The 24882-nt window shown below is 39.1% G+C and overlaps 1 protein-coding gene across 5 annotated transcripts in view; it reads right to left on the bottom strand.

Annotated features, from left to right (window-relative positions):
* Nucleotides 1–24882, bottom strand: part of NEO1 (neogenin 1) — a 236624-nt gene that overhangs the window by 25129 nt on the left and 186613 nt on the right. For 3 of the 5 annotated variants that reach the window (XM_049613834.1, XM_049613836.1, XM_049613837.1), the window contains 10 exons: nt 20999–21048; nt 19942–20089; nt 15757–15867; nt 14451–14645; nt 8124–8219; nt 5223–5398; nt 4976–5114; nt 2633–2740; nt 675–869; nt 17–49 (listed from right to left, as the gene is read on the bottom strand). In XM_049613834.1, the coding sequence (XP_049469791.1) occupies nt 17–49; nt 675–869; nt 2633–2740; nt 4976–5114; nt 5223–5398; nt 8124–8219; nt 14451–14645; nt 15757–15867; nt 19942–20089; nt 20999–21048 (1251 nt within the window). The remainder of the gene's footprint in view (nt 1–16; nt 50–674; nt 870–2632; nt 2741–4975; nt 5115–5222; nt 5399–8123; nt 8220–14450; nt 14646–15756; nt 15868–19941; nt 20090–20998; nt 21049–24882) is intronic. The other 2 variants (XM_049613835.1, XM_049613838.1) reach the window with 1 other exon arrangement.

The following is a 24882-nucleotide window of genomic DNA, read 5'->3' as shown; positions in this document are numbered from 1 at the left end:
CATCTAGCTGATTTACCTTGATCATTAGGCATTTTATCAGAGGAGTCCGCTAACAGGCCAAGCACAGGGGAAGAAAAAACAAGAGCAAGGATCACAAGCTTTGAAGATGGGACAGGCAGAATTTTTAAAGGAAAAAAAAAAAAAACCCACAAACTTCCAAACAAATTGAATCTTGTTTTCAGTACTAACAGAAATTTCCAGACTCAGTCCCCAGCTAAATTTTACTCCTAATCTCACATGGTTCAGTACTTTACTTTTTTATCTAGAGATTTCTTCAAACATCCCCCCTTAGTGTCTTTCTCTCTACAAAGGTCCATAAGCCTTTCAGGTTGAGAGCCTGCATGTGTTGAAAGGAAATTAACATGCTATTACTCTACCTGGTAACTAAACGAATCACATCTGATCTGACCGGTAAAAATTTTAGGATCATTGCAATTCATCTGCCTTAAACAGCCTTGTAAGTGATATGGTTAGGCCAATAACCTAGGGAGCACTGATTTGGTGGTCAATGGGTGAGTGAAGGATCATTTTGAGATAAAGGTTCACACTGTGGTTCATAAACTCATCATCAGGACTTCTGATATTCTCCACAGTTTCTATGTGCTAAAGTTATATGTGCAAGCATTGCCTCACTAAAGAGACATACAAGAAAACAATGTTTAGTGGAGTTTTACCTTTAGGTGTTCTGAATTGGACGGCTTCAGACATGGGTCCCATGCCCTTTGAGTTTCGGGCTTGGATTTTAAAGTAGTATGGTGTGTCAAGTGTTAACTCTTGTATCTGGTGAGTCAGCCTGTTTCCCACAACAGGCTCAATAACCCAGTCGTGTATCTCTGCGTTCACATCCGTACTGTAATATATGATGTAACCTGTCCAAAGGAGGAAATGAGAAAAGATACCTTATTCCTGCTTTTTCTTTGCAATCGGTAAGTCAATAAAGATATATGTTATGGCATATACAAGTAGAAAACTAGCTACTCATTAAACAGCAATGGTGGTGCACCTGGGTGGCTCAGTGGGTTAAGCATCTGGCTCTTGATTTCAGCTCAGGTCATGATCTCATAGTTTGTGAGATCAAGCCCCCAGTCAGACTCTATGCTGACAGTGTGGAGCCTGCTTGGGATTCTCTCTCTCCAGCTCTCTGCCCCTCCCTCACTCGTACTTTTTCTCTCTCTCAAAATAAACTTAAAAAATGGTGGGGGGGCAAGAGTAAAATGCCTTCAAAATGCTACACTAAACATAATATAGAGAAAACCGCAATCTCAACAGTGCCAAGCTATAAGTTATCATCTGTATCAGCAGTTGAAGCAATAAAAGCAGTTATATAGTAACTATCATAAGTTAATAATACAGGGCCAAGAACTCTCAGAAGGAAACAATCCAATCACTTCAACATCTTAATATTTGAATAGCATACACATCAAGGGTCTACAATTAAAATAATGCACTTTTGAAAACAGACACTGATTTGAAGTGCTGTTTTAGCTCGCACCAACATGATTTCCCAGGAGAAAAACTCCCCCGCCCGGGCGGGGAGAGGGTTGGGCAGTACCTTTATTAAAACGGCAGACTTGATGTGGCTGAAGTCCTAGTGAAACATCACCTGATACTCCCACCAGGGGGCACTCAGTCTCCACGGCTGAGGCAGGAAGAGCTACATGCCTACCTGACCTACACAGTGCAAAAATGCACTGCATGCATCATTACTGGTTTTTAAAGATAAAATAAAATGTAACCCAAGTCAAGTCATGCTTCCTTCTTGTAAGGAACAGGGAAGTAAAAAAACAAAACAAAACAAAACACACACACACACACACACACACACACACACACACACACACACCATGAGAAAGCCCAGGGATTTACGGAAAGGGATTCTAACTGAAAGTGGAAGCAGGACAACACTGAGAAATGCGATCAGTTCCCTTGGGCCTCCTTATTCATACATAGGAACATCAGAAAGCAAACTCCTGTTCCTCAGCCTAAACCTACACGGAGCAGAGGTTCCAAGGGGAATAATTGAGAGCTAAATCCCATTGGGCTTTCCTCCCTGATAAAGACATGGAAGACACAGTGTCCTCTACTGTGGCAAGTTCTCTGGAAGTCCAAGGAAAAATCCCAGGTCCCTTCAAAGGCCTAGGCCAATTCAAACTTCTAACTCCAGTGTTAAGAGCACAGGAAGCTGAAGTAGCAGGCCTGGGGACAAAAAACTGAATTAAAAGTTTAATGGGCTTTTTGGGTCTTCGAATCTATATTTACCGGGTATTACCCTTTAGAATCAGGCAGGGTCTTTGACGCCAAAGCTGATTATCTAGTCAGAGGCAAAGAAGAGCTTTTCTGATGAAAATAAATATGTCCATAAGGCCCCACCATAGCCAAAGACTGTCTAATGTAACAACGCCCATCAGACTTTCACCCAAAGTGAGTCAGAACAACCAACTGGCCATTCATTTTTACCTTACTGTGAGCAACAGCACCCCCTAGGTCCGCTTTCAAGGATCACCATGACTGCACCTCATAAAATGACCAAGCCAGTCTTCAGACTCCCACTTCCCCCAACCACACAGCACTCTGTTGGGATGCTTCTGCCGGGTAGGAACAGAGGGCAGACATACACTCAAAGGCAGCTTACCTGTAATTTTGCCATTGGCTTCTGAGGGAGGCTGCCAATTTACAATTATGGTCCTAGGTTTTCCCTCTTTACTCACAACTGTCACGTCCTTGGGTGGAGAAGTAGGAACTACAAAAAAACAAGACTTTCATTAGTTCCTGTCCATTTCAATTTAAGTCACCATTTCCTCAACCCATTTATAAGGCACAATAAGAGGTATAAGGCAAAAAAGATAAAGCCTCCTGGCTTCAAAGAACTCAAAGTCTACCTGCAAATAGCTCCAATCAAGAGAGGAATATGCCAAGTACCAAAGAGAAAATACCACACAATGAGAATACAGAATTGTTATCTTGGCTTCGGGTTAGGGATTTATAGGATACTTAGGGAAGTCAAAAGACCTTTGTAGTTAGTTACCAAGTATCTACTATATGCCAGCCATTTTATAAACAGTATTTCACTTAATATTTATGGCAACTTGAAAGGCAGCTACCACTATCCCTGCTTGACAGATCAGGGCATTGGCAATGAAAAAAGTCAGGTAATTTGCCCAAGATGACATTCCCCCTCAAATTTGGATAATTTTGTTAGAATATTTTCAAGTGTAAAATAATTTTCTCTTTCATTTATAGATGGCTCCCCAAACCAAATACAATGTTTAAAAATCCCTATTCCCTCAAAAAACAAATGATTTACAAATTGATGCTTTCATTTTAAATTTGCACTAAACACACACTGTCAACTATTTGAGAATATTGTTCTGAAATGTAAAGTTGTTTATGAAACGGAAAAACCAACAGAATAAAACAACACTGCATTTCTTGTATTTCGATGTCATGGCTGATAACTATTAATGTACCAGTAGAGAAATGAGCAAATTAAGTATATCCTTCAATTTACTCTTCTCTACCTAAAATACTGGAATTCTCCTAGCATAAAATGGAAGGCAGGAAGCCTGGTGAAATGCACACATCCTAAGGGAATATGTAGTATCATTTATTAACTAATGGGTTGGAATTAAGCAAAAAGATATTTTCTTTTTTTTTTTTAATTTTTTTTAATGTTTTTTTTTATTTTTGACAGAGAGAGAGACAGAGCATGAGCGGGGAAGGGGCAGAGAGAGAGACACACACACAGAACTCAAAGCAGGCTCCAGACTCTGAGCTGTCAGCACAGAGCCCGACGCGGGGCTCGAACTCACAGACCACGAGATCATGACCTGAGCTGAAGTCGGACGCCCAACCGATTGAGCCACCCAGGGGTCCCAAGCAAAAAGATATTCTTAAAACTAGCAAAGAAAGTAAACTCAATGTCTACCTAAACTTTTGTGCACTATTAACTCTAAGCTCTCCAAAGTCAACCCTTTTTCTGTGTAGGAAGTCCAATCAACTGTGCAGAAGACAAAAAGGCATTAGGGCCAGGCCCAGTCCAGAAAGACTTAATAGCTCCATTTTTTTTTCATTATATACAGGTGAAAAAAGCCATAGGAGGCCAGAAGAGACAGAGACTCCCAATGGTTACACATATCCACATGCTAGAAAAGTGTAAGAGGTAGAAGGTAGGCCTACAAATGAGCAAAAGGCAAACGGAATCTCAAACTTGGATAGCCTGCTTTCCCCTTAATTTGTTTAGGTGTCTTTTACCTTTCATGTTTATTTACAGGCAAAACCCGTTAGAGGCTGTCCCAATGGGAGATTTATCAGATATCAACCAGATATTAACTGGTTTGTAAGAAGGCTGCTGGGGCAGCTTTGTGGCCTACCAGGAAAGTTCTGAGGCTCCAGCAAGCATGGCATTGGCAGCTGCTTTGTTAAGGGCAGGTCACTTGTTTTTCTCTCAATTTAGCAGTAAAGCAGGATTAATGACAGTAATCCTCTACATCTACACAGTGCTTTATAATTACCATGTGCTTTCTCATCTGCTCATTTTACCCTTACAATAACCCTGTAAGGTATGAAAAGCAGAGATTATTACCCCTCTTTTACAGATGGAAGAAACAGATGGAGAGGCTGGATGACTTACTTATGACTTACACAGTCAGTGTTTGGTTGATCTGGGATTGAACTCAAGTCTCTTGATTCCTAAAAACTAGTATACTTTGCATTATATTATCCCATTATTGGCCAATGTTCTTGTTCAGTGATGAAGAAAACACAATTCAAACACTGAACTCCAGCTATAGCTGCTTACTATGTTCTGTAAATGTGCTAATTCACACCCTCGATAATTTTCCTTGGGTCGTAGAAGCAGGTGATGAGAAGTCTCAGGACTTGGGATGTGGGACAATACTCGCATGGACTTCCACTGGCTCTCATGTCTTGCGAAGAGAAGAAATGCCATGTGATGTAAGATTCAGACAACACATACCGAATTCAAAGGTGGTCCCATGGGCTGTCATACTCCATGTGCTTGATCTTCGACCTTTGGTCACCATCACAGAGAATTCATACAGTGTATTTGCTTTTAAACCAGTCACCAAATAACTTAAAGTCGTTGCATTTGCATTCTGGAAGCATATGAATGAAGAACTTTAGAATTAGGAAGTATCAATAGCTATTAGCTTTTCTCACCCACAGCACTTAGCTTTTCTCACCCACAGCAAATGTGCCAGTACCTTGTACTTGGTGTTTGCTGGGATGTTGGTTTTCCATCGGACTGTGTAGTACCGGGAATCCGTAATCTTCTGGTGTTTGGGCAGTGAGTTGTCTGCCCATGTGATCCTTATGGTGTCATGACTCAGAATGGAAGCCTGAACTCCCACAGGTGGCATCATGGGAGTGGGATCTGGCACTGGAGTGTATGGAGCATTAATAACAAATAAATCAACTTCAGAAGTGTCTGGGTAAAAAGTAATTAAAAAAGGGAAGTGGCATTTTAACATAAACAAAAATAAAAGAAAAGGAAATGCAGGGTAACATAACGGAATGAAAGATGAGGAATGGAGAAAGAGAAAGAGAATCCGGAGTTAATAGATAACCACCATTCATTAAAAAGAATATTTCCACTTGCATTCTTTCAGGAAAAATTTGCACGAAAATCTCTAGGGAAATAATTAACTATATTCTCTACATTATCTGTATGTATATTAAAATCTGATAATCCAGTGATATTAACATAATCATACTTGAATTTTTTTAATTACTTGAAAATTCTACTACCTTTCCAAAAAGGATTGTGAGAAGATACAATCTGCTTTTAAAATCAAGGGTGTAGGGGCGCCTGGGTGGCTCAGTCGGTTGAGCGTCCGACTTCGGCTCAGGTCACGATCTCGCGGTCCGTGAGTTCAAGCCCTGCGTCAGGCTCTGTGCTGAGTGCTCAGAGCCTGGAGCCTGTTTCAGATTCTGTGTCTCCCTCTCTCTCTGACCCTCCCCCGTTCATGCTCTGTCTCTCTCTGTCTCAAAAATAAATAAACGTTAAAAAAAAATTTTTAAATCAAGGGTGTAATTTCAGAACAAGCAACACAAAGCTTATGATCTGTTTTGATATTTCAGTGAATATGGCCGAATTTTTGGGACATGGCTTATCAATGCATGTCAATGAACATGTAAGGGTCCTACTCTCAAACTTGAGTCTTGAATGCCAGCCAATGACAACTTAACTTGGCCTTGGTGTTAGGGTTATCTGATACCCACAGGGTCCAGTTGAGATCTACTGATTTCTTGGGTCTATAAGCAGTACAGCAAGATGGTATACATCCAAATAAAGCAAAAGTAACTCTCAAGGGTATTATTCTTCCTTGGGAAAAGGTAAGGTGATACCATGCAGGAACAACTGCTGTACTTTCTCCAGTAGGGTCAGAAAACAATGCATCTAATGAATCCAAATCAGTTATGGGAAATGACATAGTTATGGATCCAAGTGACAGCCTTTATGAACTTTAGAAGTAAGAGTTCTTATTTGATGAAAAGTCTATACTCATGTATGTCCTGTGCCATATGCAACAGACACCTTCTCTAAGCTCAATGTCAAAATAGAGGCTAGAATGTGCGCAAAGGCAACAAGGACCACAAACCCGGGGTGATACAGCAGGATACATTGGGCTTTATCAACTCTTGGTCAGGTTTTCTAAGTATACACAGATTGATTTATTTTAAGTTAAGGTTTTAAAATGGGTTTCCCACATGGTTATGGAAATTAGCCCTTCCTGTAACTCAAAATCTGAAATGGCATGGACCTTGTTTATGAATAACTGCCAAACTAATGTAATAGTCTCCATTTGTGTATTCCTACAAAATGAGTACTAAAAATAACAGGAATAGCACACATTCTAGTCAAGGGCTTTGTTCAAAAATTAGGACACAAACCAATTAGTTACAGAAGATGCACCTTCAGATGCAAAAATCGTTAGACTTCTTTGAGAAATTTTTTTTATTTGTAGTAACTCTTGGAAAAGATAATGATGTTACATGACTTAGGAACATTTTCTTGTATATTTATAGCCAGAAGACTATTATTAAGTCACATAAGAGAAAATAATTTCAAAAAAATTTTTCTATTATAAGCCAATTTTAAAAAGTAGCAAACCACTTATTTAAATATTGTCTTTTTCATCTTACATTTTTTCCCCTTTCTGGAAAAAGAACTTATAAATTGCAAGCACACAGGAGAAGACAGGACAGAACTACCAAACAGGCAGTAAGGATGTTGGTCTTGTCAAGTAAAAGCATTAAAGAACAAAAGGGACAGAGATTATCTTTTTAAAAAGAATAATGTCAAATTTGCACTATTATACAAAGTATCCAAAAAATGTAGCAGGAAATAGAGATTCACAGTTCTGGAAAACAAATGGAAAAGAGCATTTCTGAAAATGATAAATTCTTGGGTTTTCAGTATTCCTTAGAAAAATTTACAAGTCTTACATATTTATTTCAATAAGCTTTCTCATACAGCTCTAAATTAGAGATTTTATTTACCTACAGAAATTTTATATGTGTATTCCTTTGTTACAAAAAAAATGAATATTTTGGTCTCTTTTGTAATAAACGTACAGTCGATCAAATGGATAGTACGATGGACTTTATACTCTTTATATAAACAAGGTTTATGAAAAGCAAATAGAAAAGTACTTTCCCAATCAACTCAGGCAACTAGTAAAGAAAACGCTGGATTCACTGATCATACACATTTACTGCGACATTCAGTAACCTATATAATTCCTCCAGAGTCATAGAGATCCTTTCTTTTTTTTCACTCCTTTTAGTTGTAACTCACATGACCAAAAGATGAAAATCACTTTTAATTCTCTCACAACTATGCTTTCTAGAGGCCAACATAATAAAAACATCTGCTGCATATCTACATAGAATTATTTGCATAACAGGACTGTTAATATTTTCTAAAAAGAGAAAACCAGAAATTAACAAATTTCCCTGCTGAAAGCCCATTTTCCTATATGAAGTCTATAGTGGCATACACTTTCCGTTCCACTGATACCTATGGGGCACACCTCGTGCCAACATTCCACATAAGCTGCTGGAAAAAATGCTGAAGACTGGAGATGGTCAGAATGGCTTACCTGTGTGAGGTCTGGTCACGGCGCTCTCGTACAGGGGGATGCCTTCACCCACGTTGTTAAAGGCTTTCAGGGTTATCACGTAGTGAGAGCTGGGATCTGAAGGAAAGAGACAAGTGAAAACACTTAGAAAAAAATTCTCACTCCAGAATTTTAAAAATCCAAGGGTGACTATTCATGATTTTAAATGCAGAGGAAGTTAGGAAAGATTTTGAGAATTTCATGTGGGGATTCTTCTGGGGTGTGAGGAAATGGAGATGGCATTGTACACAGCCCAGAAAAGTTGGCTGGGATCAACTATCTGGAGTTAGTTCCAGGAGTGAGGGTGGCTGTACCTGAATCCTCTCTTGGCCTCAACTAACCAATGGTTTGATGTTACTGTACAGTGAGGGGCTCAGATGAGAATGAGCAAATAGGAATTTTATGTGTTGTAAGCCCATAGATGGAGGTTAGAATTAAACCCCTTTTATTCTCAGAAAGCGGGACAGCGAATGGAACAGCCAAGCAAGTGGAGAAGTAGCAGAACTGTTAACTCAGCAAGTGGGGGACCTCCAAATCCGGGAACTGCCAACCCCCATCTGGTCCTCAGGTAGACTTCTTGGTTGGATAAGGTATGGCCCCAAATTTCAACTGGCCTGGAGGTGATGTTGCAGGAAATGAAGCTGGAAAGAAATGCTCCCTCCAGTGATCATGTAAAACGCTACTAGTGACACTTGGTGGAAAAGGGGCATAAAATGGTTGGAGCAGAATTCGTTCTCCTGTTGGCAAATCAGGAAGGCTCTACTTCTCACATTCCTGATCTAGGCAAGGTTTAGTATTCATACTTTGAAGTCCAGTTCCAGAAATGGGACTTGGGCTCCACTGAAGTATGGCAGGGTAAGGAGCTGACCCATACCACTTATTTCTGGTGAAGCTGGGCAGTTTTCCGAGAGGCCATGCCTCAAGTGGCCTGCATTACTTCAAAAGCTTAAAGGAGCTGGTCTGCTTGGTGGCCCACTCTCTAGTTATCAGTGGGAAATGTACAACGGCACCTGGTTTTCCAATGTCAGAAAAAAGTGATGATAAATAGAATCAACAAGACTTAGTGCTTGACAGGTGAGGAAAAAGGAAAAGGTGTTGATTTGGGCAACATGATAGATGGTGATGTCACTCACTAGGATCAGAGACAGAGGCACAGCAACCATGTACGCATTTTCAAGGCTTGATTCTAGGCCCCCTTCAATTCCCACTCTTCATTTTTTTCCTATTGTGTTTAGTTTGGATGAGCACACATGTGCCATCAAATGCAAATACGTATCTCCAGTCTAGACCTTTCTTCTGAGCACCGGACCTCTATGTTCAACTGTCTATTTGGCATGCCCCACTTGGCATCTCCCTCTCTGTCCCCACTTCAGATCTGCTCCAGTGTTCTCTAGTTTGTAAATGGCACTATGTATCCTGCTGCTCAAGTCAGAAACTTGGGAATCATAAGATCTCCCTCTCCCTCCTCCCCTTTATGCAAATGATCAAGTCTTGTTGATTCCACCTTCTTGCCTCTCACCACTCTGCCTTGTTCTCAGTGTTCTATGCTCTTTACCGCTATCTTTCAGTTCACTGAGCACCGTGAGCTTAGTGGACCTTAACATGTGCAGCTGTTCCTTGTGCTGTGATACAGTCACCCTTCTTTGCCTGGACGGTGCCTATTCCTTTAAGAGGGCTCATCCCAGACTGGACTAGCCTCTCTGGTTATAGGCTATACCACCTCATATCTCTTCCTCAGCACTCTAAACAATTTCAATCATCTCAAAATAGTATTCTTTCTAATAATTAGAATCATGTCTGTTTGAAAGTCTGGGATATTGTAGGTGTTCATGAAATATTAACTGACTGAAAGATCTTCAGAAGACACTAACTTTAATTTGGGTTAAATTATGATAGAATATGGGATATATCCCGGTGCAGATACCCAGTTAGCAGAAGTTTACATCAACTGGAAGCTCAGGAGAGAGCTGTTTTTTGATTAATGAATTCCTAGTGTACTTTTTCCACTTCTGACTTTCTTCTTTTGTTTAACATTACATGCATTTTTGATCTGTGTTGACAAACAGCTCAAGCTTACTTCACTTTATGCCAAATTAAACGTTTTTGCTACTTTTCAATGTCCACTCTCTTTTCTAATAAAGTCTGTTTATTCTTCAGCACATGCACTGCTCCTTCTCATCTCGTTTTCAAACATAATCATAACTCAGTCTTTCAAGTACAGGCTAAGCCTCTTCCTTGACTGCTCCACTGTTACCTTAACTAGCTCTCGGTTCTCTGAACATACTTCACATCAACTCATTTCATTGTTTCTTGTGTTTTCCTATTAGACTGAAAGCACCTGAAGGTCAAGGACCATGTGTACTGCAGAGGATCTTCATTTGAGTAGTTGCATAAAGGAAAGACCACAGAGACACTTTTATCCTACTAGCAAAGCTTTTCGTTTGTTCTCCTACAATTGCCTTATAAGACTGTTTCACATGGGGAATACTTCCTAGGTTAGCTGTGCTGTTTCTTCTTAAAGGAAAAAGACAAATAATGTTCCTGAATAAAGCATTAAATTGCTGTTTATTCTCTACCAGAAAAAATGAAGGTAATTCATTTGTTAGGCACATAAAGTCATTCTTAGGAAAGATATTTACAAAGAAATGATTTGAATAAAAAAGTTGGTCAGGGCAGAGTCTGAATTTCAAGAGAAGTCTTTCAAAGAAAGATCTCTATAATTATAGCCTAATTTGGAAAAGTAATTACAGCTACCAAAATCAGTTCATTTTCTATTATAAAGTATTACTATTTCTCAAAAAATTTTTGGCTTTGTAAATCAACTTTCAGGTGTAATTAGCATACAATAAAATGTACCCACTTAAGTATACGGTTTGACTTTTGACAAATACATATATACCTGCCTGTGTGATCACTACCACAATCCAGACAGAATATTTTCAACACTACAAATAGTTCTTTTGTGTCCCCTGCGGTCAATTCCCATCACCCCTGTCTCCTCTGGCAACTACCGATCCTGCTTTGTCACCGTAGATAAATGATGCCAACTCTATAATTTAATAGAAAAGTAGTAACACAGTGTTTGTGTTTGGCTTCTTTTGCTCAGCATAATGTTATGAGATTCGTTATGTTGCTGTGTCTATCCACAGCCTATCCCTTTCAATTGCTGAGTACTCCATTGCACAGATCCAATTTACCATTTACCTGTTTACTCCTTTTAGATTTGTGTAAATATGTATTTACTTTGTGTAAATATGTATTTTTATTCCTCTTGGCTAAGTATCTATGAGTGGGAATGCTGGGTTGTGTGGCCAGCTTTTAAAGAAACCTCTCAACTGTTTCAAGTGGTTGTAACCTCAGATGTTCCCACGACAAGTATAAGAGTTCCAGTTCGGCTGAACTTTGCTGATATATAATCAGACTATTAATTTTTAGCAATTGTAGAGAATGTGAGTGGTATTTTGTTGTGATTATATTTGCATTTCTCTGATGATTAGTGATGCTGAGAGTCTTTTCATGTGCTGACTGTCCACTCACATACCTTCTTTGGTATATTGCCCATCAAAATCTTTTGCCTATTCTTTTATGAAGCTGTAAGAGTTTTTATGTTTTCTGGACTCAAATTCTTTGTTAGATATTTGAATGAGGAGTATTTTCCCCTAGTCTGTGGCTTATCTTCTCATTTTATTGGTGTGTTTTCAAAAGATGAAATTTTAAATTTCGATGAAGTACAATAGATTAATTTTTTAATTTTGTAACTTATGCTTTTTTATATCTTGAGAGATCCTTACCTACCTCGAAGTCATGAAGGCTTTTCCCTGTCTTTTTCTGGAAGTCTTATAGTTTTAGCTCTTGCATTTAGATCTGTTTTTGTGTATGGTGTGAGATAAAGGCCAAGGAAAGTTCCTTTTCTTTATCATACAGATATCTAATCACTCCCATACCTTTTGTTGAAAAGACTACCCTCTCCTTACTAAATTATGGCAGCGTGTTTGTAAAAAAAAAAAAAAAAAAATCAATTAACTCTATCAATCAAAAAATCATTTCACTCTATCAACCTATGTATCTATTTCTGGATTCCATTCCGTTCTATTGATCTATAACACCGACCTTTGTACCAATACTACCACAATGTCTTGATTACTGTAGCTTTATAATATGTACTGAAATCAGGCAGTGTGGGTCCTCAGAAAACACTTGAATAAATGTTGAAAAGACCACACTACCTGATTCTTCATTTTAAAAAATGTTTGGCTATTCTAGTTCCTTTGATTTTTAGAATTAAGTTTATCAATTTCTACTAAAAACCTGCCAGGATTTTACTTGGAGTAGTACTGGGGAGAACTGTCATTTTAATAAAATCATTTTCTTTTAATAGTATTATCCAATTTATAAACATGGTACCTCTATTTATTTAAGTCACCTTTAATTTCTCTCAGCAATAGTTTTCTAATTTCCAGTACAGACCTTCCACATATTTTTAAAGTTTATCACTAAGTATTTCATATTTTTTGATGCTATGTTAGTATTGTTATCTTAATTCCAACTTCTGTTTATTGTGAGTACATGGGAACACAACTATTTTTGTATATCAATTCTGTCTCTTGTGACTTTGTTAAGCTCACTTAGAGTTTTTACAGATTCCTCAGGATTTTCTACCTTGATAACAGGAAGTATGTACAGTGCAGATACTGGTTTCTAAATATCATTTTCCAAAAAAGAAATCAGTGTTCCTTGGAGAAATGACTGATTCAAGGGCTAAGGGCAGGCAAAATATCTTACTGTGTCACAAGGAAGAAAGTACCCACAGAAAACTGGAAGATGTCAAATAAAGGAAGTGGCTATAAAGAGACTCCCACTGGCCATTCTTTCACTAAGGAAGAAAAGGAAAGCGCTTCTGTATCAAAGAATGCTGATGAATGTAGGAGAAGTAAGAGAATTAGAACTTCACTTGGGAAACACCACCATAGAACCTGTTAGGAAAACGCTAAAACAAGTGAGTGAACGTTTGACGACAAACAAGATATTTACAAAGACTCAAGGTATCCCCCCAACAAGGTATTTATTAATTATGAAGGAAAAAACCAGCAACCTTATGTTGGAGAAATGTGGCAGATACCCTCTGAACCAAGTGATTAACATCACCTAGCAACAGCCTTTCATGTGCCTCCTGTTGTGATGCACTGACAAGAACACAACGTATGGATGCCATTTCTTCCAAAAATGGGTAAGCTGACTGTAGTGAGGAAACATGAGACAAGTCTAAACTGAGAGACGTTCTACAAAATATAAATGGTCTATACTTATAAAAAATGTCACAGTAATAAAATATAAGAAAAAAACAAGGCACTACTCTAGGTCAGAGAAAACTAATGAGACATAATAACTAAATGCAATAAGTGACCCTGGACCAGAAAACAATGTTTTTCTTTTATTATAAAGGACTTTAATGAGATAACTTGTAAAATATAAATAAAGTCTATAGATATTGTCTCAGTGTTAACTTGCTGACTTTGATAAATGTACTATGGTTATATTAGAAAATGCCCTCAAGTTTTAGGAAACTCACATAAAAGTGTCAGAGGGTAGAGGGCATCACATGTATAACTTACTCTCAAATGTTTCAGAGAAAAAAATACGTATGTATAGGAAGATAGAGAATGATAAAGCACATATGGTAAAATGTTAACCTTTGGGGTCTCTTGGTGAAGGATATATAGGAATTCTTTGTAGTTTTTAAAAGTTTTCTGTAAAAATAAAGTTATTATACAATAAAAAGTTAAGGGGCACCTGGGTGGCTCAGTTGGTAGTGCATCCAACACTCTTGACTTCAGCTCAGGTCATGATCCCAAGATCGTGGGATCAAGCCCCGTGTCAAGCTCTGTGCTGAACATGGAGCCTGCTTAAGATTCTCCCTCTCTCTGTCTGTCTCTCTCTCTCTCTCTCTCTTTCCCTCTGGCCCTCTCTCCCATCTCTCTGTCTCTAAAATAAAAAATTTTTAATTTTTTTTTTTTTTAATTTTTTTTTTCAACGTTTTTTTTTTATTTATTTTTGGGACAGAGAGAAACAGAGCATGAACGGGGGAGGGGCAGAGAGAGAGGGAGACACAGAATTGGAAACAGGCTCCAGGCTCTGAGCCATCAGCCCAGAGCCCGACGCGGGGCTCGAACTCACGGACCACGAGATCGTGACCTGGCTGAAGTCGGACGCTTAACCGACTGCGCCACCCAGGCGCCCCTTAAATTTTTTTAAAAAGTTAAAAAGAAAGAAATTCCATGTGCATTTACTTCCTCTACTCAGCATACATACCCAGATTTTCGATGGTGTAATATCGTTGTTTATAGTCCACTTTGATGGTCTGGGCATGAGGGCTGCCAATGCCATAACCAATGGCATAACCTCTGACCACAATGTTCTGATTCTCTGGAGGAGTCCAGCTTACTACAATGCTAGTGACAAGTGGTCGGACGTGAAGAGAACTAGGCACTTCAGGAACACGAGTTTCTGGGTAGGAAAGTAGAAAAACAGGACTTAGAATATTTCACCATCCTTGGGTCATGGTGTTTAGCCTCCTGTCAAATTATTTGGGGCTAAGATTTTTCCATTACACCCAAGAATTCACAGAGAATCTGTATATATAGTGAAGTATGGCCTGTGGTTTTATCACATTCTAAGAAGAAAACAAAACCCAAACAGCCTGAAATACAAGACAATGAAATATTAATTTGGAAAGGAAGGCAAAGGAATCTAAGAACCTCTGCCCAATGGGGAAAAACAAATAAACTGCCTTTCAATAACTACTCATTCCTCTTGGTCCCACATCTGAGTCCCAGACTCAACTAGGTGGAATGAGAAAGGCATAATACCAACTAATTAGAAGCCTGTTGTCAACAGGTGATCAAGTATCACATTACAGCAACCGTATCAATTATTTACTCCCCTAAGTAATGTAAGTCAGAAAACAGGAAACCTTAGAACTACATATTGATTTAAATGGTGGGAGACTAAGAGGCTTAAAAAAGGTAGCAATTTATAGTATCTTTCAAATCCATCACTTCAAGGCATAACTTGCTATCTCAATGTAAAAAGTGGTAAGCCAAGAATGAGAATAAGGACCGGGGTCTTTTGTCTCCTAAGTGCAGTACCAGTGTCCGATAAAGACAGACACAGACACACAGACACACACACACACCCACACCCACACACACCCTATATGGAGGTACTCACGGAACACAGGTGAGAAAAAGGGCAAGGTGTGCAGGACTAAGAGAAAAGGGGAACTGTAGCTGAAAAAGGAGGGATTGATGTGGCTCAGTGTTAAATTTTAGATTATCCATCTACTCAATGGCCTTGATAAAAAAAACTAGACTTAAAGCACCTGTACATTTTTATTTGTTCTGGTTCTGCTTAAAGGGACAGCTCTCTAAAAGCCACTGGGGGGAAAAAAGCATTCTAGGAGACTTGCTGCATTACAGTAAGGACAGCAGTGTAATATATTAAAGTTCACAGATTTAAGCCACATACACCACCAAATCTGTGGCTTTCCAGTTTAAATAATTTAACTACAGTTAGTTAGTACCTAGCTTCTGCCAACCCTGTTGATTGTTGTTCTTACCATCTAAATCACTTTCAAAAGTTTCAGCAGACAGCCAGTCAGTAGCCGGGCCTGTGCCATTGATGGTTAGAGCAGCCACTCTGAAATTATATTCAGTTCCCCGATCAAGACCTGAGACCCAAACGAGGAGGAAAAAAAAAAAGAAGACAAGTTGAAACAGATTTGGAAAACAGAAGATTAACAATTTGTCATTAAGCACGTATCCCATCCACGAACTCCATACACAGCTACTATCTTGATAAAGTTTCAGTTAAAGTTAACATAGCACAAGCAATACATCAACACAGCTCAGAGGAGCTCCCCCACATCTCCAGGAGAGGCTGAAGCCCACACAATTCAGGAGGAAAACCAATGAGTAAAGGTCCTAAGAGATTACAGACCTTTTTTTTTTTTAAAAGAGTCTGAAGGCCCCTCAGAGATCATTTAATGTAATCTCTTCACTTTGTTACTAAGGTCAAAAAGAGGTCGAAGATAATGAAAGAACCCTAACAGAGAAACAAAGTCAGTTGGTCTCAGAGATACCCAAGACCAGAAAATAACTCAAAGATGTAATTCCTGCTGGGTTACCTCAACCTCTGTTCTCTGAGTCATCCCCATAACAAGAGTAGAACAATTTTAAACACCAAATATGGCCTGGAAATCTTTTTCCAACAGCCTACCTGCCCATAAACTGAGGAATAAGCCCTTTCTATTATGCCATTTTTCATAATGACTATCAGTAATAAACCTGCCTATGTACTGAAGGCAACAAAAACCCACATGTAAAAGTCTACCCTACAAAATAGGGCAACAGCCAGTAATATGGTCAGCTATTCATATTATTTACGCATCCATTTTTTTCTTCTGTTAAAATAGATAACATAAAATTTACCATCTTAACGATTTTTCAGTGTACAGCTCACATGTATACATCTTTTGAGCACTTAAATTCTAAATATAGCCTTAGATCTCATAAGGTTGTGAGAAATGATCCTACCTCCCCATATTGAAATATTAGGTTCTTTGGCCAGCAGCATAGTACAGAAGCTTAAGAGAGAACCTGAGAGGGAGGACACGGCCAGGATGCAGTGTGGCTCAAAACAATCCTGTCACACGTGAGAGATGGGTGGGAGGTTCTGTTCTCAGCAGGCCCACCCTGAAGCTGGTTGCCCACAGGAGAAGCAACAAGCAAGGCAGGAGGAGGAGTCAAATGACTGGGCCCAAGTCAGTTCAACCTGTCACCTCCCTGCATACACTGAACCCAAAAGTGCTAGAGAGGGTTCTGCATGTGTTTATAACTGTTAATAGACAAATAATACGGACTACTGGCAAACATGGCTCAACTGAGGTCCTAAAAGAATTCAACCAATCAGATTATCATTCCCTCCCCGTAGGTGAAAGTCAGAATGTAAGAGAGCACGTAAGCAAGTGACAGTGCACACGCCCATGTGAGCAGGAGACATGAGTGTAAAGAGGCTGAGTCCCTCTCGCCATAAGTAACCTACATAATGCAGATGAAAACTAAGGCCCACACTTAATGTTTACAAAGACATGGCAGAACGTGTTAAGTGCTGTAAGTGGCATAAAACGAAGAAACAACAATTCCTTCTGGTTACCACTTAGTCATATTTGTGGTTCGGTACAGGATCCTGGTAATCCACATTGCTAATACTCATCAAGCTTCAAGTTAATGCGCCAGGAGAGCAAAGATGTCCATTTTTGCCCCCCATTGTGTACGTAGTGCCAGCACATATGAACAAAAGTTCGGTATAGTCCATTAAACAAATGAATCCATATATGATTTTAAAATCCAAGGATTTTCTCGATAAAGAAGCAGCTGTTTTGGGGGCACCTGGGTGGCTTGGTTGTTTAAGCGACCGACTTCGGCTCAGGTAATGATCTCAGTTTGTGAGTTCGAGCCCCGCATCGGGCGCTGTGCTGACAGCTCAGAGCCTGGAGCCTGCTTTGGATTCTGTGTCTCCCTCTCTCTCTGCCCCTCCGCTGCTCACGCTCTGTGTCTCTCTGTCTCTCAGTAATAAATAAATGTTAAAAAAAAAATTATTAAAAAAAAAGAAAGAAAAAGCTGTTTTTAACATGAAGGTGATTACTTGGCTTACATGTCAAATGTTTCATTGAGAAAATGAATAGTCTCCTCATGGTCCAGGACTACACTCTGTTTTTATCCTAGTAACAGGAACAGTACCTGGTACACAGTAAGTATCTACTACTAAATATTCAAAATAAAGGCCTTACAGATGGGAAATGTTATCTGTATTTGGTATAAAATCAGAAACGTTTTTTTTCTCATTTTTTTAAACGTTTATTTTTGAGAGAGACAGAGACAGAGCACGAGAAGGGGAGGGACAGAGAGAGGGAGAGACACAGAAGCTGAAGCAAGCTGCAGGCTCCGAGTTGTCAGCACAGAGCCTGACATGGGGCTTGAACCTGTGAACTGCAGGATCATGACCTGAGCTGAAGTCGGACGCTCAATTGACTGAGCCACCCAGGCGCCCCCAGAAACTGATTTTTAAGAACATAGAAGATGCTCCTCTGTGAGATGTCTCAGCAACACTACTTCAACTGTGTTTACACGCTGAAGCTTAGAGCTGTGGGGTTCCCGTGAATAAATTAAAAGACTGAAAGCTACCCTAAGAGACAAACATTCACCTATTTTGAAAGAAGTCAATCCCATCTGTGAGCTGAGGAGTAAAGAGAAAAGCGTGCTGGATTACCAGAGCAAAGTTTCCACTACAGAGACTCAATTAATTGTTAGAGATTCCTACCATTACACTTCCTGACCCCAGATCTTGGTTCTGCCAAGAACGTGACCCCTTGGGCACAGCAAAGAGGTTGATGTCACGCTTCTCTCCCCAGGAGGGAAGCAATGTAAGGGAAATTGAGAGCTCCCCAAGGGAGATGAAACTAATTCTCAGGGCTTAAATAATGGTGACAATATCTCCAATTCTTGTAGTTCTCTTCTACCAGCTCTGCTGGGAAGCCCCAAAATGGCTTCTTAGGGGCATCTATCTCTGTTCCTTGTAAGCATAGTCCCAATATCCAAAGAGCAAAAAGCACTTCACGTTTCTTCTCATGCTTCTCCTGCAAAGCCAGCTGGTCCTTGCTGAGCCCACTCTACTCCCCTACCTGAGGAAAGAAGTGGGGGGGAGGGGCGGCATTCTGTCATCTGTAGAGGGAATCCATATTAGAGACGCAAGAGGGTCCATTTTTACCAACTATGCCACCTGCTCTGCTGCACAAAAAGGGAAAACTGCCCAAAAGGAGCTATCCCTGACAGAACTTTCTAAAACTTATCATGTAGCAAGTAGTAGAATGATTGCTACACTGCTATAGCTATTCACAAACGTTGCTTCAGGCCACATATACATGAGTGGTGTCCGTGTTATGTAGATCTCTGCTAACAGCTAGACAGCTTTGTTTTACCTTCTTTTGAGATTACAAAAAAATGAAGACTTAGGATGGTTCGACTTACTATTTTTTGACTTTGTAATGATATAAAAGTGATACACATCCAGTAGAAACTGTACTTTGAATTCTGAATTGTGATCTTTTCCCAGGCTGGTGATACGAAGCACAGTCTTCTCTTGTGATGCTGGGTGGGGTCAGTGGCAGCACCCAGTCAATCTTGTATCACGAAGGTAAACAACTGATACACTTACAAAATTCTGTTTTTCACTCTCAGTACAGTATTCAATAAAGCACATGAGATATCCAACAAATTGTTATAGAATGGTTTTTGCGTCAGATGGTTTGGCCCAACTGTAGGCTGATGTAAGTGTTCCGGGCATGCTTAGGGTAGGCTAGGCTAAGCTATGAGGTTTGCTAGGTTAGGTGTATTAAATGCATTTTGGAGTTAGGATATTTTCAAATTTTGATGGGTTTATTGGGACATAACCCCACTGTAAGTCAAGGAAGATCTGTATCTATATATTCAAAAAAGAAAATGTGCAGACTACAGAAAACCCCAAGTGAAGAAATGAAACTCAAACACAATCTCAAGACTCAGATAACAGAACACTTAATACTATTTTCCTTAACTTGATTATCAGGCCAGAAGTAGACTGAATTAATTCTCTTGCACTGTTTTCACATTAAGTCACCAGCTCAGAGTGGTCATTAGACTAACATAATTCAACTCCTGAGAAAGACGCTGTCTCCTAACTTCTGCCCACGTGCGGGGCAGCTTACCTTCAATCAGCTGAGAGAGCTGTGTCCCAGGTACCAAGGTCTCAGTGACGTCACTCTTTCGGGAGGCCTTTCGGTAGCGAATCTTGTAGCCAGTAATCTGACCATTCTGTGTGGCTGGAGGAGGTGGCTGCCAGTGAATCACAATACTCTGGGGAAGACAAGAATATTGGGAAAAGACCAAATCTATCAAAAGCTTGGTCCTGTTTTGTATATTATTATCCTGAATTCACTGACATTTTAAAGGCAGCAGGGTGCTCAGAGTTTTGCTTAAGGATCACTCAAAATTACTTTTCAATTTTAAAATCTTTAATGATCGAGTGGGGAGATTCCAGTTGCAGGTAGTATGTTCTGGGCCCTTATACATTAGGCAAAAGTCTCAGAAAAGTTTTCATAAGGAAAATATAAGGTCAGAGGCACATGGATTAGAAAGTAAACTATGGTTTAGGTGTAAGGTGCTCCCTTCTATCTCCACTGTGGAACAGCTGAAGTTGGGCAATTTCTGCCAAAAACTCTTCAAGAGGGGAATTAATAGTGGTTTTTGACGAAAGGAAAAGGGGTCCTATGGTACTTTTTGAAAGGACTGAGTGTCTCAGGTGTCAGTGAGCCCAGAAGGGGCTCTGGGTCTTTGAGAGGCACACGTGGTCTTCAGTGAACAGGGACTTGACTATGAGGGAGTCTGAGCACATGCAACGCTCTGACAGATGTCCACTTTCGGCTTTGCACTGGGCTCAACGCATGGAACTGAGGGGTTATGGTATCATAAACTTACTTCTTTCTACCTTATCTGAACTGCTGAGATTTATAATGTCATGATTTGCATAACTGCAATACATCTGCAGAAAGACTATAGTAATTTTGGCATGAGAGAAAGGCAGTAAAGTTAAACAGAAAATCCTGGAGTCAGTTTCCGAATTCAGCTTTACTGGCAGGTGGAATATCTATGACACCTTATTTCTCTGCTTGATTACAAGTCTTTTGACACAGACTCTCCCTGTCTATAAGCCCTCCTGAGACTTAATAGTATGCTAGTAAAAATGAATAGCAACATAAAGTTTACCTTTGAATTTCTTACTTCTAAGGACAGATTCTGAGGAGCAGCACTGGGAACTGGACAGGCAGAAAAAGAAAAAAAAAAAATTTTTTTTTTTTTACCCATCATGTGATATTCCTGGCCAGACTTTATACAAATGTGCATCTCAAACACTGATTATACAACTTGCAGGTCTAAACCTAGCTGCCAATGCCCTCATGTTGATAGAAGTATGTGGATAAGGTGTGGCCATATTTGACTGACTTAAAAAAAAGGGACACATTCATATAAAGTCCCCCATATCCAAGTTAGGTTGCACCTTTGGGGAGTCATTTCAAGGAAATGACATTGACTTTAAACTTTTTTAGACCCCATATTTACATTCTGAACCTTCAACATATCATTCTGAATATTCTTGGTGATAGCATATCTTTACCTAGGGGAAGAGCTACAAATTTTCTGGAAACAAGTCTAACGAATATGGCGAGTAAATGTACTGGGTAATGTTGTTATGAGCCCCAAATATGAGGTGCATAAATCAGTGAGCTCTGCATTCTTGTGGGGTTCCTAAACTGGTTTTGAAGCCAATTCCCAAGTAGAGTAAAGAGAGATATACAATGACAGCTTCAGTAAAGGGGCCATCTGTTTTCCCAAGACAAATTCTATTGCAGGGAACACTCATTTTGATGTGACAAGTTTGGGACTGCTGGTTAAACAAATACCTGCATAACTTTAATTTCTCATGTATGAGAACACAAGGCAGGGCATTCTCAAATTTTATGATCCACACACCTTCTAGCATCCCTTTGTAGTAACTACAGCAGGCAAAAAGAATTTAAGTAAACCTGATTAATTTCCTCTTCACTCACGAAATGCTGACTTTAGCTCATTTTCTCCTAATGCATCCATGGAAACTTCTGTCTCCCTTTCTCTGACATTTGGTGACCAGATACATGACTCAGTGCCCACTGCTCTATGTGCTTCTGGAGGACAGACACTATTTCTTGCTCAACGTTGTATCCTGTGCTAAACACAGTACATCAGGCCTCAACCCAGAGATTTAGGCAGAGAAGGCCTCGAGTAGGACTCCAGTGCATTTTGAAAAAAGTCTATGAATGGTTCCAATCATCTCCTGGCTAAGAACCCGACTTAGTTGCAGAGGCAGCCAACATAGCTGTTGCTGGTGTCTTCATCTTCTTCATCATCATGACTAAGATTTGCTGCCTGTTCCTACATGGCAGGTAGTTAATCCTTACAACAATCCCACAAAGGAGTTTCTATAATCATTCCCATGGTATAGATGAGAAAGCTATAGATGAGGTTCAGGGCAGTGAGCCTGACCGAGTTACTTGCTTCGCTAATGTAGGGAAAGAATGGTCTTAATCCACAGTGCTGCCCTTAACCACCATGCTCAGACACATTCAGTTCCCATGACAGGCACTGTAGTCAGCATGCCAATGAGTGCATTGAAACTGGTTCATGTGTAAGTTTAAAAGCCTACATTAAACATTTTTCTCTCAATTTTTCTCAAAAGTCCTGACCAAATGGCTTATGTAGTTGGCTAACCAAACTATAATTTGTATTTATATTTCCCAACTTTTTATCCTGAAAAAATGCCAAGCACACAGAAAAGAGCGGCAAGGATAAGATATTGATCTCTACATATTCTTTTCTTGGATTCACAAATTGTTAATGTTCTGGCACATCTGCTTTATTTCTCTCATTATATTTATACTTGCATATTTATATATCTACGTACTGTTTCTGAATCATCTGAGGAACAGCTGCAGTCATCATCATACTTCGCTCCTAAATACTATATAGTACGTACCTCCTAAGAACAAGGATGTTCTCCAACAAAACTATAAAACGATCACATTCAGAAAATTTCATCTTAACCCAAAAATATTATCTAGACATCAGTTGCATTTTTATGCTAGTAATAAAGTTGCAAAAAGATAAATTAAGAAAACAATCCCAACTACAACTGTACCAAAAACAATACCTAGGAATAAACTTAACCAAGGAGGTGAAAGACCTGTACTCTGAAAACTACAAAACATGGATGACAGAAATTGAAGACAACACAAACAAATGGAAAGATATTCTGTGTTCATGGATTGAACAATAAATATTGTTAAAATGTCTATCCTACCCAAAGCAACCTACAAATTTAATGCAATCTCTATCAAAATACAGACAGCATTTTTCACAGAACTAGAATAAATAATCCTAAAATTGGTGTAGAACACAAAAGACTCTGAATAGCCAAAGCAATCCTGAAAAACAACCAAAGTATCCAATCCCAGATTTCAAATTAACCTACAAACCTGCAGTAATCAAAACAGTATCATATTGGCACAGAAACAGACACACAGATCTACAGAACAGAGAGCCCAAAACGAAACCAACAATTATATGGTCAATTAATCTTCAACAAAGGAGGCAAAAATACTCAATGGGAAAAAGCCTTTTCAACAAATGTTGCTGGGAAAACTGGACAGCTACATGTAAAAGAAGGAAAGTGGACCATTTTCTTACACCATACACAAACAAAAGCTCAAAATGGCTTAAAGACCTAAATGTGAGACCTGAAACCATAAAAATCCTAGAAGAGAACATAGGCAGTAATCTCTAGTATCAGCCACAGCAACATTTTTCTAGAAAAATGTTGTCTCCTGAGGCAAGGGAAACAAAAGCAAAATAAACTATTGGACTACTTCAAAATGAAAAGTTCTGCACAGCAAAGGAAATAATCAACAAAACTAAAAAACAATTTACTGAATGGGAAAAGATATTTGCAAATGACATATCTGATAAAGGGTTAGTATTCAAAATACATAAGGAATTTATAGAACTCAAAACCAAAAAACCAAATAACCCAATTAAGAAATGGGCAGGAGATATGAACAGACATTTCTCCAAAAAAGACATACAGATGGCCAACAGATACATGAATAGATGCTCAACATCGCTCATCATCAGGGAAATGCAAATCAAAACCACAATGAGATATCACCTTACACCTGTCAGAATGGCTGAAATCAAAACCACAACAACAAGTGTAGGCAAGATGTGGAGAAAAGGAACCCTCTTGCGATGCTGATGGAAATGCAAACTGGTGCTGCCATTCTGGAAAACAGTACGGAGGTTCCTCAAAAAGTTAAAAATAGAATTACCGTATGACCCAATAACTTCACTACTGGATATTTACCCAAAGAATACAAAAACACTAATTCAAAAAGATAAACGTACCCCTATGTTTATTGCAGCATTATTTGCAATAGCAAAACAATGGAAGCATACCAAGTGTTCACATATAGATGAATGGATAAAGATGTGGTATGTATATACAACCACCCAACCACAAAATGGAATATTACTCAGCCATGAAAAAGAATGAAGTCTTGTCATTTGCAACAACATGGATGGAGCTAGAGAGTATAATGCTAAGTGAAGTCAGTCAGTCAGAGAAAGACAAATACCACAGGATTTCACTCATGTGTGGAATTTAAGAAACCAAACAAATGAAGAAAACAAGAGACAAACCAAAAAAAAAAAAAAAAATCCCCAAAACAATAACAACAAAAAACATAGACTCTTAACTACAGAGAACAAACTTCTGGTTACCAGAGGGGAGCTGAGTGTGGAAATAGGTGAAATAGGTGAAGGAGATTAAGGGTACACTTATCATGATGAGTGTTGAGCACTGTGTATGGAATCACTGAATTACTATATTGTACACCCAAAACTAATACAACACTGTATGTTAACTACACTGTAATTAAAAGTTTTTTAAATATTAAAAAAATAAATTAAAAAAATTATGTAACATATCTAATATTTAAAATTGCCTACCTAACATTAACTAATTGTACCAATATTATTCTTTATAGCTAATTTTTTTAATG

The sequence above is a fragment of the Panthera uncia genome, assembly GCF_023721935.1.
Source record: "Panthera uncia isolate 11264 chromosome B3 unlocalized genomic scaffold, Puncia_PCG_1.0 HiC_scaffold_1, whole genome shotgun sequence".
Lineage (NCBI taxonomy): Eukaryota > Metazoa > Chordata > Mammalia > Carnivora > Felidae > Panthera > Panthera uncia.
The sequence above is the reverse complement of the archived record's forward strand: the minus strand, read 5'-3'. Positions and strand labels throughout refer to the sequence as shown.